Source organism: Copadichromis virginalis, linkage group LG17 (assembly GCF_057382275.1).
Source record: "Copadichromis virginalis isolate Kocher_CV1m ecotype Utaka linkage group LG17, C_Virginalis_male_GT1.1, whole genome shotgun sequence".
NCBI lineage: Eukaryota > Metazoa > Chordata > Actinopteri > Cichliformes > Cichlidae > Copadichromis > Copadichromis virginalis.
In genome coordinates this window covers 18,424,403-18,438,215 of record NC_140634.1, presented here as the reverse complement: position 1 = coordinate 18,438,215, position 13,813 = coordinate 18,424,403, and the positions used below count along the sequence as shown (strand labels likewise).

Sequence of the window (13,813 nt, the reverse complement as noted above, 5' to 3'; positions counted from 1 at the left end):
GCTTAGGGCGTCGGGGGGTTCCCCGGAGGCATCTTCCTTGGGGGGCTCAACCCGGGGTAGCGGTCATGTCCGGGTGGGGGCTCTTTTGGCTCTCGGGTGACTGTTTCCTCGTGGCTGCGTGCAGCGGGGCTAGGAGAGGGTCTGTGCTGACGGACGTGGGTTACTGACCTGGTAGCCTGGCTGCCCCTGGGTGGGTCCGGGATGGGCGTGAGGTTCTGGGGGCGCTCCGTCTCTGGGCTGGGGCCCTGGCCGGGCCTCGGGGCCTCGGGTCCTGGTTTGTGTGTTGCCGGGGTTGTGGGCGGGTGGGTGCATGGGGGCCCATCCCTGGCGCAGGGTGCCGCCAGTGCGTCGAGCCACCTGGGGGGCTCTTCAACTGGTGGGGGAGATTGTCACACCTTGCAGGAGCTTTCCTCTCCTCAGGAACTCTCTGCAGGAGGGGGAGATACAAGAGAGGTGGAGAAAGATCTCAGCCTGGGCATCTATTGTCTCATGTAGTCTGGAAGATGAGTGGATGGTGGGGTGGGTGCAGTTTTCTCTGTGGTGGGGTTGGGTGGACTGTCCCGGGCTCTGTGGGGCCGGGGGGCGCTGCTGCGCTGGGCCCCGGTCTGGATGGGCCTGGGCCCCCTTTCCCTGGCGGGTCGCGGAGTATGGGAGTGCCTACTGGGGTCAGCGGGGGAGCTGGCCCCAGGGAGGGGTAACCTGCCCCTCCCTTCCTTCCCTCCCCATCTCCAGCTGCCTCCCTCTTCCCGCTCCACCACAACCACCCACACATGCAGGGCCTTGGAGTAGGGGTATGTCACCAGGGTGCAGAGGAGGCTACCCCCCCCCCCCCCCCCGTCCCCTTCTGGCTGCCTCTGCCTCAATTTTATCCCACAACTTAGACATTCACATTACTCACACTCTCATTACACATACATATAGGATCTTAGGGGTGGGCACGATACACGGAGTCCAAATTACCATCAGGGTGTACACCTCACCCCTGGCGTCGTTGCCCACCTCTCAATTTTGAATACACGTAGACATTGAGGGCTAGCAGGAGGGACTATGCGCTTACCTGCTGCTCTCTGGCAGGTAGCTCCATGCCCTCCTGGGTTTTAATTGCACCTTAGAACACACATGCATCAACACTACAATGAGCGGGTGGAGGGAGGTTTGGAGTCTTCTCTCACCCCCCTTCTCTGCGGCCTGCTGGAGCGGGGGGGCTAGGAGGAGTTGGCCGTCCGACTGCGGTCTGGAGTGTGGGGCCTCCCTGCTGCTGCGGAGTCGGGGCGGTCTGCCTCTCCCCACCGCAGGGAAAAGGGTAACACCACCTGGGTCTGGGTGCGGTTCCCCCCTCCAGGGGCAAGGGTACCTAGACCCGGTTCGTAGAGTACGCTTGGGGAGTGTGATCGTGTGTACAGCGTCTCTTTATGTCTGTCTCCACGTTGGTTGAGTGTGGAGTAAGTGCATATGAGAGCAGGAGGGTGGGAATGGATGTTTGTATCTGTGTGTGCCTGTATGTCTGTGTCTATATGTCAGGTTGGGTATCAGACGCCACCTCTCTGGGGACATGTCAGGCCCTCCAAGGTATGGAGGCCTATCTCCACCCACCACCACTTCCCCTGCCAGTGGCGGACTCCCTCAGGTGTCGGTGCGTTGGTGGTTCTTTGTGTCTGGGGGTGGGCGTCCGGGTACACACCGGCTCACTCCTTGGCGGCCGCTTATCGGGGCCTGGAGCCTGGGGCTCGCTGGGGCCACTTCGGAGGTGGGGTGCCCCCGGCCTCTCGGCCTGGGGCTCGGTCACTCAGGCACAGCTGGCTGCCGGCGGAGCACACGGGCGCGTCACTGCAACTCCCCCTGGCTTCTGCTCCGCGGCTGCTGAGTGAGCCCTCATCTGGGACTCTCCTCAGCTCTTACTGGGACAGTGGCGCGGCTGCCCCTCTGTTGGTCTTCCTTGGTCTCTTGTGTTCTGGGGGCCTCTGGATGTCTGGAGTTTTGATCTCCTCCATACCTGCTTCATACCCTGGAGGACGGGGCTGTGGCCCCCCCACACTCCTTAGCAGATCGTTACATGGAGAAACCTTTGGAATGCAAGCATGCTGATCCACACAGGTATGCACACAGGTGTACACACGGGTATTCACAGACGCGGACTACAGCTTTCTTGACTGCTGCCTCACATTGTGCGCTGTCTATCTTGCGTGCTGCACAATATCGTTTATTATTTAGTATCTACTGATATCTACTGCTAGCTAGTTTATTGTGATGGTGCCTTTTTTTTATTATGTTGCTCTTTGTTGTTTGCTTTCTCTTCTGTTTTTTTTCTCCATACAGGTGACCCAGGTGTTTTTTTTTTCTTTCTTCCCCCCCTTCTCACCGTCTCTTCTCCCCTTTGGTTTTCTTTCTCTCCCTCTCTTTCTTTCATTCTTTCTCCCTGTCCTATCCCCCAGTCATGTCTGTCCCGTTTGTAGCAACTGAAAATAAAATAAATTCATAATTATAATAAAGGTCAATCAAATGGACCAATATGGCAAGGCCATGATGATCCACTTGGTAAAATAAATCCGCTTGGCATCTTTCTTGGCCTTAAGACAACAATTCTAATGGCTAAAGATTCAAACGGGACACAAAAAAAAGAAAAAAAAAATAATTAAATGATGAACAAATAATTTTGTTGTAAATGTGTAAAGGAGGACCCCCCACACAGCGGTTAGCAGCTTCACTGTCTATTTACAGTGTATGTGTTTCTTTATGTTTATGTTCGAGTCACTTTTCTGTGCTCTCTCAACTCAGCCGTCTTCTCCACATTTGTTGTTAGGGTGGATAATCACTAGACATTAGGTACTGCTTCGGAACCCATTATTAAGATTAAAATTTATTTGCACATTTATTCACAAATCTAAAACAGTTTAAACTGTAACTATGTTGTTGAAGTGGGAGATTCACTGATGTCACAGAAAGGTATGATTCAGAGATGACTCAAATGTTATACCTGTAGGGGGTCAGCCTGCTGGGAGAGGTCGCCCAGAACAAATGTGAAGGTGGTTTACGGCTGGGACGTTTGTTCTGCTTTACCTTTTTTCTACAGTATGCAGCAATATACAAATAGGACCATACTTACCTGATCAGTGGGTCATAGTGAGTTACTGGTCCCTATAATAACTTATTTTTTTGGCTCACTCCAACCTGGAGTCCCTCTCTAAAACATTCAAAAGATGTGGAGATAACATTAGCGAGGAGGGTTGTAATTGTAGTGTTGATAAGTAACCCAGGATGCAAATGTTAGGGAATAAAGGGATCAGGCCAGTATGTGTGATAAATGGCACTCCGAAAGTGCTGACAGGAGTGCAGTGCCAGATAGCACGCTAACAGCTGTCTGTAGTTTTCTGTGTGCAGTGTGTCCATGTGTGAGATTCCCTGAATCCTAGATTATGCAGTTTTTCACCTGTGGAGCCTATTCTGTGGATAACTGTATACATGATATACTGAGTCTATATCACCAATCGCTCATGTTTAAATTGGTCCTAACATGTAACCCTGTGGAACTCCATAATTAACCTTAGTGTGTGAAGAGGACTCTCTATTTACATGAACAAATTGGAGTCTGTTAGAAAGATATGATACAACCCACTGCAGCGTAGCACCTGCAATACCTACAGCATGCTATAATCGCTCTATTAGGATATTATGGTTGTTAGGTTTAATGTATGTGTTGTAGGGTGCCATTTAAAAAGCTATGAGTATGTGCACGACCTCCAAAAAGGGAACAAGCAGCCTTGAGAAGAACAGACTCTACTCAATGAAGGAAGCCACCTGGCAGGACAAGATACCGACAACATGTAAGGGCTGCACTCACATCACATAACCACTCTTGCACAACACAATTTGTAACCATATATAGTAATTTCTCTTAGTTAACACAGCAACATGCTTTATGAATATTCATGTGTGTAAACAATAAAAAAAAAACCTGCAGAAGGAAGGAAGTTGAAGTGGGCTGGAGACAACTGCTTCCCTCTCGCGAGTGAAAACTTAAGCTCTGTGTGACCTCGTTCCTGAGTGAGTTTCTGTTTATTCAGCAGTATCAGGGGTAAAACTCTGACAATGGTCAACAGTACTGAACGCGGCACTGAGGTTTAGCAGGACAAGCACAGAGATGAGTCCACTGTCAGCGACCATAAGAAGATCATTTGCAACCGTCAATAAAGCTGTTTCTGTGCTGTAATGAGCTCTGAAACCTGACTAAAACTCTTCAAATAAACCATTCTTCTGCAGATGATCTGTTAGCTGTTTAACAACTGTCCACATGGCACAAGCAGTAGTCTGACATAAGACCCTAATCCCAAAACCTCAGTGGGTCTGCCTCGGCAAGCAGGGATCAGGGAATGATGCTAACTGTATTACATAGCTATATTGTCATTGTCTATGGCTACTCATTAAGAAAAGGTTTGTAAGGCACATTGGGGAGCGATGTGAACTATTGGTCATATATGCTCATCAACCACTTGTTAGGTACAGAAAAACTGAACTAAACTGAGATGTAAAATTAAAATGAAGTATTCCAAGTTGAACAATACTATTTACAGCATAGACAAGATATTACAGGTAAAAAACAGTTCATGAGCCATAAGGACGAGTTTTAAAGTTTAATCCACCACAGGTGATTTTTCCTCCACGCCCACAATGAACCATTTATTAGATAGAGCTGTTCAGTGTGGGTGTCGAGAAAAATGATACGTGTTAGCAATAATGAAACAAAGACACGAGAGGCTGAGAGAAAGATACTGTCAAATGTTTAATCCATTCAGTACAGGCTGTTTATCTCAGTGCAAGTGCCAAAAACAACAATATGAAGCCGTGTTTGGTTTATGTACACATGTGATGTTTGGCCGTGAGAAGCAGAGCGGTTCGAAGACAACAAACTGAAAACAATCGAACAAACAGCAGCAGAGAAACAAAAATAAACTGGACCCTTGGACAGACCGACTGAAAGGTAACACAGAGAGACAACCGTCGTTTTTCTTCATTTCAATCACCCACAAACACAAGTCAATGAGCAAAATTAATGGTATATATATTTATATTTATATATCTAAAGTGCATTACGGTACAAAAATATAGAAGGTCAGCAGCACCTTGATACATTTACCAAATAAATACACCATTCAGACAAAATAAATTAATGCAAAAAACTGAACATAATTGGAATTTAAAAAAGGGAAAAGCAAGGATTCACAAAGAGTAAAATCTGTCGCCCTGCGGAGCGTCAATAAGGTTTATTTTCTTATCATATTCTGCTATCTACTCTGCTATATTTAGAATATTTACACATAATAAATATTTTCCAATTTCTTTCCAAACAATCACAGTTACAGAGTCTGTAATGTGAGCATTTAGGAGTCCACTCCAACCGTCCGAAGGTTTCTGCAACACAGAGACGGAGAAAAACAGGTGAATCAGGGTGAATTACAGAGCTCTAACTGTCCACTCTATTTTTCAGACATCATCATCTCAGCTCCACAACACTGACACAGCACAGAGTCAGTGCACTGCTGCACTCTGCAGTATCTGCGGCTGTAATGCGGCACACGCGTGTTCTGAAAACTCTCTAATCATGTGATCATGTTCTGAAAACCAGGTCAGCTGTTTGGACTCACCTTCGTCAGAGACTGACGGCGTTTTAATGCAGCGCCCTCTGGAGGCCGAGCAGAGACCTCCACTCCAGGTGGAGTCCGCTACCCAGTTCATCCTCCAGCCTCCACCCCAAAGAGCGTGCCCTCCTCTTCCTCTTTTCCCCTTCCCTCCTCTTCCCAGCCCTCGATTTCTTCTTCTTTTTGCCCGACACTTTATTCACGCCGTCTTTGTATGTCTGCGACTTGTTGGTCTCCTGTGGCAGGTTGGTGCCCTCCTCCTCCTCCAGCCGGAAGCTGATGGGGAGGTTCTTGGTGCCTCCGGGGGGTTTGGAGTGCAGGGTGCTGCCGGTGGTGCTGAGGTTGATTCCCAGGCCGCCCCCCGGCATCCCGACTCCGGCGTCGCTGCTGCTCCCGCCTCCCCCTGTGGTCCGCATGGGGAGGTCACGGATCTCTGCCGTGTGGACTTCGTCCAAAAGCGCCTTCAGGAGTAAAACACGCTCATGTTCCATCATCATCCGGCCTTTGTCGTGCATCAGCTGAGCGTGACTCACCGAGCGTTTCCTGAACAGAAGAAAGAAAGAAGGTTTGTTTACATGAAGCTTTTCAATCAAACAAAAACAACAACGCCCTTTTAAATGTTTCAGAGCTCATGTCTGCAGGTTTCTCCTTAAATAAAAACACCCTGTGACTCTTGCTGGAATCAAAAGTGTTACCATCTACACCACAGGAAGCACTTCAAACTGAACCGTGCAAAATAAAATAATATTTTTATTGTTGAAAAATTTGGTCTAATATTTGTTTTTACAGGCTTATTGACGAAGCTAAACACATGTGCATTATTTTGGGTTGCTCCCTGTTGTCCACATACTTTTGGCATTTTAGTGTTGACCTGACTGACCAGCAGAGGGCAGCACAGGCAAACAGTTTGAAATGGAGCAGCCGGAGAAACTGTATCCTTCTTCTCCTTTATAAATTCGACGGCATTTCTTGAACACAGGTTTCGCTGCTGTCTTTCCTCTCCAGTTGTTTTTGGACAGCGCTGTTGCATCCATGCAGAGAAATGACCTGATTCATCAAACCACAGCCGTGCCGTTGCTTTCCAAGCCTTCTAAAAGTGATACAGAAGATCCCCGCCCTGCGAGGAGGTCCAGGAGGGTTTTCTCTCCTTTTAGATGAACATGAGCGCAGCCAACGCTTTCACTCTTCATCAGCGTGAATGTTAACCGGCACATTCGTGGCACTCAGACCCTTGAGGGATTACAAAAACTGCTGCCACAAACACTTCGTGCCAATTAAATGTGGTGGAGGAAAAAGAAAAAAAAAGCTGCTGTGATTCTGAAATGAAGCTGCACATTCCTCCACACTGAAAAAGTGAGTCATAATAAATCTATCGACTCTGATTTTAGCTGAAAACCCATCGGAGGAGTTCAGTCAGCAATAACACCATGAGCGTTACGATCGTTTAGTGTCAACTGCAGCAGCGCCACAGTTAAAACTCCACAGTTTGAAGAACGAAGGCCTAAAAAATGAAGCTGGAGTTCCTCTGACGTCCAGCAGAGGCTCCAGCAGTGAGTTTACAGCCTGACACGGTGTGTCTGTGGATAATTTCCTCCTTCATAACACCTGTACCAGGGAGCACATATTTAAAACTCACCCGTTTAACTCAGCTTTCATCTTAAAGCAGCTTAAGCTTAAAATTTGATCCATCTTATTTTTTTAACAAGCAGTTTCATGCTGGTTTAATCAAACCACCAACATGCTGAATCCAAGCAGAGCCTACACAATTTCACCTCCACAACATTAGTTAAGTTTCTCTCCTAAAGTTCATCCACTTTTTTCAAGACGAATCACAGTGATGGCAGGCTGCTGTGACGCAACACGGGGTAACAGCTGATTTAGGTTTTGAAGTTGACTGACACCATCGTCAGGATTTATGCTTTCCATGGTGCGTAAGGGTAGATGGACCTGTTTCCTCAGCTGATCATCATACCACTCGAAGACACACACACACACACACACACACACACACACACACACACACACAGACATTCATGCAGCGCTTTTATCTATGACTCTTGCTTTCTCTTGTTTTGCCCCTCAGGTTTTTGACCTCACATCCACTGCAGCATCTCCCGTGAGCTCCATGCAGGGCTATGCTGACACGTGTGAGTCCTTATACTGAGGCTATGATAATTACTCTTCATACTGATGCACTGACTTGTATTCTCTCACTGATTCAAAAACTCTGGCAAAGAATCTGTTACAGCAACGTAGAGTTAGAGTTACACGGTGACGCAGGTTAGGTTACCTGCGGTCTCAGTTCGAGGATGGATCCCCTGTTACAGCACAGAGGTATAATCTCAAAAATGCTGAAACTTGTTAAGTTTTACAAATCAAAGATCTACAAAGCTGTGAGGGATTCAGGCTTCGCCGCAATGTTGCTTTACTGCGAGTCTCTGAGACTAACAGAGCAGCGGACACAGGTCGAAGGCTGCACACTGCTGAGCGCCAACGCCGCCCAGACACTTCAGGTGTGTGAGCACACAAACAGCTTTAGCAGGAGATACCGGAGGTTCCCGTGATGCCCTCCTCCACCCCCTGCTTCATACAGCAAACTGAGTAAGTGAAGCCTGATGACTGAGCTGCCGCTTCTCATTCAGCTTTTCCTGCTGAATAATAAAAATATCCAGAGCAGAACACACAGGCGGCCTCAACAGCAGCTTGTGTTTATATATGCATACAGATATTTCCTGTAAATCGCCGCCTTTGAAAGCCGATCTGGTTCTGTTTTACCTTTAATAACAGTCACATCAAACACTCCACAGAGAGGAGGAGGAGCGGGAAAACAGGCCGGGACATCCTGCAGTGGCAGCGTTCCAGCGCCCCCCGTCCTCAGCCTGCCGGCTCTTAATTGTTTCTCTCTGTGGGAGACGAGTGAAAGACGAGTGTTTCCTAAAGGCAGCGGCGAGTGGTTAGAGATGATTCACGGCCCTGATGGCTGACAGTACCGGGCGGCTCTGATTCTGATGAATGTTTCTGATGTTACGGCCCCTTTTAAAAGAAATTTACAACTTTTTTTTGTCCGGCAAACAAAACACTAGAATTATTCCTGCATTAGCCCAAAACAACCACACCACAAGACACCCAGAAAAAAATGAAGAATACCACAAAATCCTGACAGTCATTGTTATTATTATTATTATCATTATTTTTATTATTATGATTGTTATTGGCTCCAGATTTAAAGGGACTTTTTTAAATCACTCGCTGCAGATTTTAACTAAAACTTTCACCACTAGGGGGCAGCGCTAGCTGAGACATGTGCTCCCTTTTTAGTCGCGCTCTGGCTTCACCAATAGTTTTTGCTTTTACTCGGTGACCAATTTAACAGTTAAAGTTTAAATTTAATCACGGCGCCATCTCCTGATTCAAAACAGTATTACAAGAAAGAAAAGCTCCGGTTTGACTTTGTTAATATCTCTAAAATCAACAAATGCTTTGGACATAAAGTCAGTGCAGTCGAGAGGTCATTATGTTGACCCGGTGATGTAAAAACAAAATAGTATTAAGTTTTAAAAATTTGAAATACCTTTAAACAAATTAATGTGCAATCATTCATTTGTTAACGTGTAACTCCTTAACAGAAAAAATGAGACCTATCTTTCATAAAACTGCTTCATGAATACCAAAAGTTCACGTTTGACAGCCTGAGAAGCACAAATTAAAAATGAAAAACCATGAAAAAATTTTTTTTTTTTCTGTGAAGGTTCTCAGTCATCCAGGTCATCATAGTCAAAGGAGCTTGCAAAGAAAACTGTCTGCACTTATTTTTTTAATATTAAAGAAAACATACTGAACTACAATTGAGTCTATGGAAAACAGGGTCAGAGGTCAATAGCTCCCACCGCTGGCTGATTTTTGATCCCTTCACTGCGCTCTTGTTTTTCTTTCCACCCAGGTAGCGTGAACCCCGTCCCCCCAAAAATCCCATTAGGTACATATCACACACGGCAAGGGAAACGTCTGGAGTCCGTTAAGGAAAACCCGGAGCTCTGAATCACTCCGCTCTCCTCCTCCTCCTTCAGCGTCGGCTCAGAGCATCCTCCCAACGCTTACATCCAAAAACCATCTCAGCGATATGATCTTTCCAAAGTGGAAAAAAAGCTCCTGAAGTGTGTTTAAAATTCTGACCGAGCAGCGTGAAGGAGCATTTATTCTGCTTGGCATCAAACAGCTGAGCAGGTTTGGTTTGGTCCCAAGCCGAGCCGAACATCAGCATTATTCATCCAACTCACTCCCAAACAGCGAGGGAGGTCGGAGGGGTTTATCGCACCGAGATGGTCTCTGCTCTGGGTAAACATACAGGTGGGCGAAGGCTAACTAAACACAAACGAGCACATTTTCCAGCCTGCAGCTCACCCACCATGATGAGGCGAGCTGCTGGACACACATGAAAAGACTCAAAAATGAAATCCAGACTTACATTCTGCTGCTCAGGGCATCAATCGGCCGTCCAAAGTGCGGCACCGGAGAGCAGAGCAAGAAGACAGCAAAGCACCACTGCTGCAGGACCGTCCTGGAGAAGAACATTATTTCTGCAAAGAGAAGAAACAAGAAAGTCATCTCTCTTATTTCACCAAACAGTAGTTTAACCCAAACACGAGAAGAAAAGTTCACAGGAAACTTACATTCCCACAGCAGCACAGAAACAGAAAACACAGAAAACGAGTCCTTTCTCAAACTGTCTCAGGAGAAAATCCAGGTGATGACACCTTTAGGGGGGAAAAGCAATCCCAACAAGCCAAAACTCATCCAGCAGCTCCTCTTTGGTTTGTTCCCAGTTTAAAGCCTCCTCATAGAGTGAGCAGGGAGGTCATCCAGCTGCAGCTACAGCGGTTAAAGGTGAACCCGACTGCAGTGCTGCAGGTCGCTCTGATGGGAGCATTTGTTGCATGCTGCCTGAGAGCTGCTGCAGGTCAGAGACGGGAAAGGGGAGGACTTGTTAACAGAGAGGAGGACCTCCTCACGCCTCCTTCAGGGAGGGGAGCAGAGGAGGAAACATGGCAGGAAGGTGGCGCTCAAGCAGCAACAAAAGCAAGAACCACAGCTGGATCTACGGAGGTCAGTTAGTGCCAACAGCACAGAGTCTGAGGCCACAGACGGCAGCACATACTTACTAAAGTCAGTCATTCCTGCAGCTGCATGTCAGCCTTTCACACTGTCACTGCACAGTTATCAAGGTCTAAATCATCACAACAAGGATATTGTTGTGATGTAAAAAACATGAATGACATTTAAACACATTTTTAAAGCAACTTTTTATAACTTCAGACACTAGTGTATATATTCTGTGTCTAATGTAAGCTAATGTGTTGCACACTGAGAAAATAGCATCACACCTTTTGGATTTTAGTGGAAAATCAGCCCACACCCTACTCTGCATCATTTAATCACTAAATGATTAATTTTTTAAATTAAATAATAAAAAAAATCATGTCAACCCCTCACAAAGCTCTTAATATCACCCGGTTTTCTGTATGACATCATAGCAGGAATATCTTTGTTAGGCCATGAGAGGCACATGAGCCCACCACATGTTCTTCAAACCCTCCACATGTGAGGGGCAGCCAGTCAGAAAAACTTAAAGCAGAACATGTATTTTTTTTATTTCTTTTCTTCAGTGCTGATCACAGCTCGACTGTAATTCGTTTTTAAATCTCAATATTCAGTTCAGTAAAACCAAAGGTGAAGTCTGTGATATCAGGCGATGGCAGCGTCGCTGCGCCTAAACTTGGTGATGGTTTATGAGCGATCCACTCTGACAGCGGGTGTCAGCAGCGACCGTGAGCCATCACTGGCCTTTAGACTCGAGGAGTTAGGTGGTTTGTCTCAGGTACGATGCTTCTGAGGACAAAATCGAAGGAGGGTGATGAGGTCTGGCAGGTTCAGCCCTTACCTGTCAGTGCAGCGAGGACGTGCACAGAAAACAAATCACGTGTATCAACACACTGCAGATCAGGACATTTTGAAACTATGAAGAAAGTCGAGCGGTCCATTATTGTTTCATATTGTTGTGAGTGAGACGCTATAGAGTCTCCGTTAACAAGTATGCAAAACTGTACTTTCATCTATCTTAATTTGCAAATGGGATGTAATTAAATTATATACATTTTGATAACATTTCACTGTAAAGTTCATTAACTTTTAATTCTAATATTTCATGGGCTGACTTGTTCTTAAGAGTAGAAAAGGGAAGTTTAACAACCTTAAAGTTACGTAAAATAAAGATAAAAATCCTGGAAAAGTTCAGATTCATCTGTATCTAGTGTAGCTCTGCATTAGCTCCATACGCCGAGCTTACATAAGAGCGATGACAGTCTTGGTGGTCTGAGGCTGTTTGATCCTCACACATGAGGAATGTTTCCAGCTGAGTCGTATTTAACGTGATTAGATCAGATTAGATCAGATTCCTGTAATCAGGTGTAGAGATCAACGTGTGGGGACGGAGCTGCTGACAGAAATGATTCAGTTTAATTACAACAGATCAGATTTATAAGTCGGGAGAAACCTAACATGCAAATATGAGACTTACACTCTGGAAACAATACACTTCTGTATTTTAAAGCCTACTGAAGCAGCTGGTTTCCATCATGATGCTAAAAAAAATACTCATAGTAAATCCATGGATAGACTGTATGTGAAAGATGGACATAGCCACCTAGCAGTTTCTAGACTCCATTTCGAAGCGTCACCAAGGTTAACAATAAAGGAGCCACAGAGGATTTCTACCCAGGAAACAGTGAGTACACTTTCCATAATGTTAGGCTACAGTGAACTCACGACCCCTGGTTTACAAGACCAGTGCTCTAACCCCTGAGCTATGCAGCCTGGTATGCAAGGTGAAGCTCCACCCACCACACCTGGCCAGCACTCAGGTGACAGGCCTTCTAAGATTTTCGGACATGCAAAAGAGCTAAAGCAACACAAGAGTGAAGTTTAAACTGATGTTTCAAAATACATGTCCCACATATGAGATTATTATTATTATTAACAACTTAAGTTAGTTGAATTAGAGTTTTTCTTTTTTTTGTGATTTTTAGACATTATGACCTCATTAAGCTAGTCTGAGAATTGGCTACACTGCCACTCAAGCTCTAACAACAACCTTTAAGACAAGCCATTAAAACTGTTAATATTTGTGACATATTATCAATTTCAAATCTGATGAGCCAAAATGAAGCAATGAATTTTGAATTCTATTGAAGGTTTGGCAGAGGAGTTACAGCTAAAACACGCGGCACGTCATCCTGAAAGCAGAAGAAATTTTTTATAGTTTGTGGATTGAACGGCATATTTGTTTAAAACAGCTTTGAGTAACGATGTCTTGCAAAAGCACCGGATTTACATGTTTTATTTAATTTTGTCTGAGAAATGTGCATAACACACCTGATGTAAGCTGAATTTATACTTTTAACTGCTGCTTTTTAAAAAAATAAAATCATTTAATCTATGAAATACATTAACAGTGCAGTTTTTCAGTGAAACACATCAATGTTCTGATCGCTGAGAAAACTAACAGACCTGTTTTACTCAGTATGTAAACATTAGATGATCAGAATACAAATCTATACATCAACCTTCTGGCTTCAAGTGGAGCCCCCAAGTTTCCTAAGTTAACCCCCACATATGTGAGAGCAAACAAGAGTAAGTCAGACAATCACGGCGGGCAGCAGCGCCATCGCCCTACCCTGCTCTGACTGACACTCGTTGAAATATCAGCAATGTGTTCCAGCTGTCGCTTCCCACAATTAAGACCAGATCTCACAGAAAAACGCAGCCCAGTGCACACTCAGCGGGTCTTATCTCTGTGGCGGGGAAATCACTGGTGGGAAAAAATGTTTACTCGAGCATGTGGCATCAACTTTTCGCATGTTTGAAGCTGAGATTTATGTGCAATTGTACAAGTTTTTCTAATCCAGCGCCATGGAAACGCTAGGTTCGAAGCATGATTAGAAACAATAGACAGGAGATTGATGTTACTGACGTCTGAGTGCACACAAACATTTCTTGGCTTTCTCTTCAGGAATGTTAGCACCGATTCCCAAACAGGAGTTCCACTTAGATATAATTACAGTTTATAAATTATCCTTCATTGTAGCATGAATCCACCAACAGCATCAAAACCACATGATCTACAC

General features: G+C 45.4%; 1 protein-coding gene across 1 annotated transcript; it reads right to left on the bottom strand.

The window, feature by feature from the left end:
* Nucleotides 1-4,758: 4,758 nt before the first annotated feature.
* Nucleotides 4,759-10,579, bottom strand: pthlha (parathyroid hormone-like hormone a). The gene is made up of 4 exons (XM_085436614.1): nucleotides 10,304-10,579; nucleotides 10,099-10,210; nucleotides 5,640-6,176; nucleotides 4,759-5,406 (listed from the first exon to the last, which is right to left on the bottom strand). Exons 2-3 carry the CDS (start codon nucleotides 10,203-10,205, stop codon nucleotides 5,663-5,665), a joined length of 621 nt encoding a protein of 206 aa, XP_085292740.1. The 5' UTR covers nucleotides 10,206-10,210; nucleotides 10,304-10,579; the 3' UTR covers nucleotides 4,759-5,406; nucleotides 5,640-5,662.
* Between the last annotated feature and the right edge of the window lie 3,234 nt (nucleotides 10,580-13,813).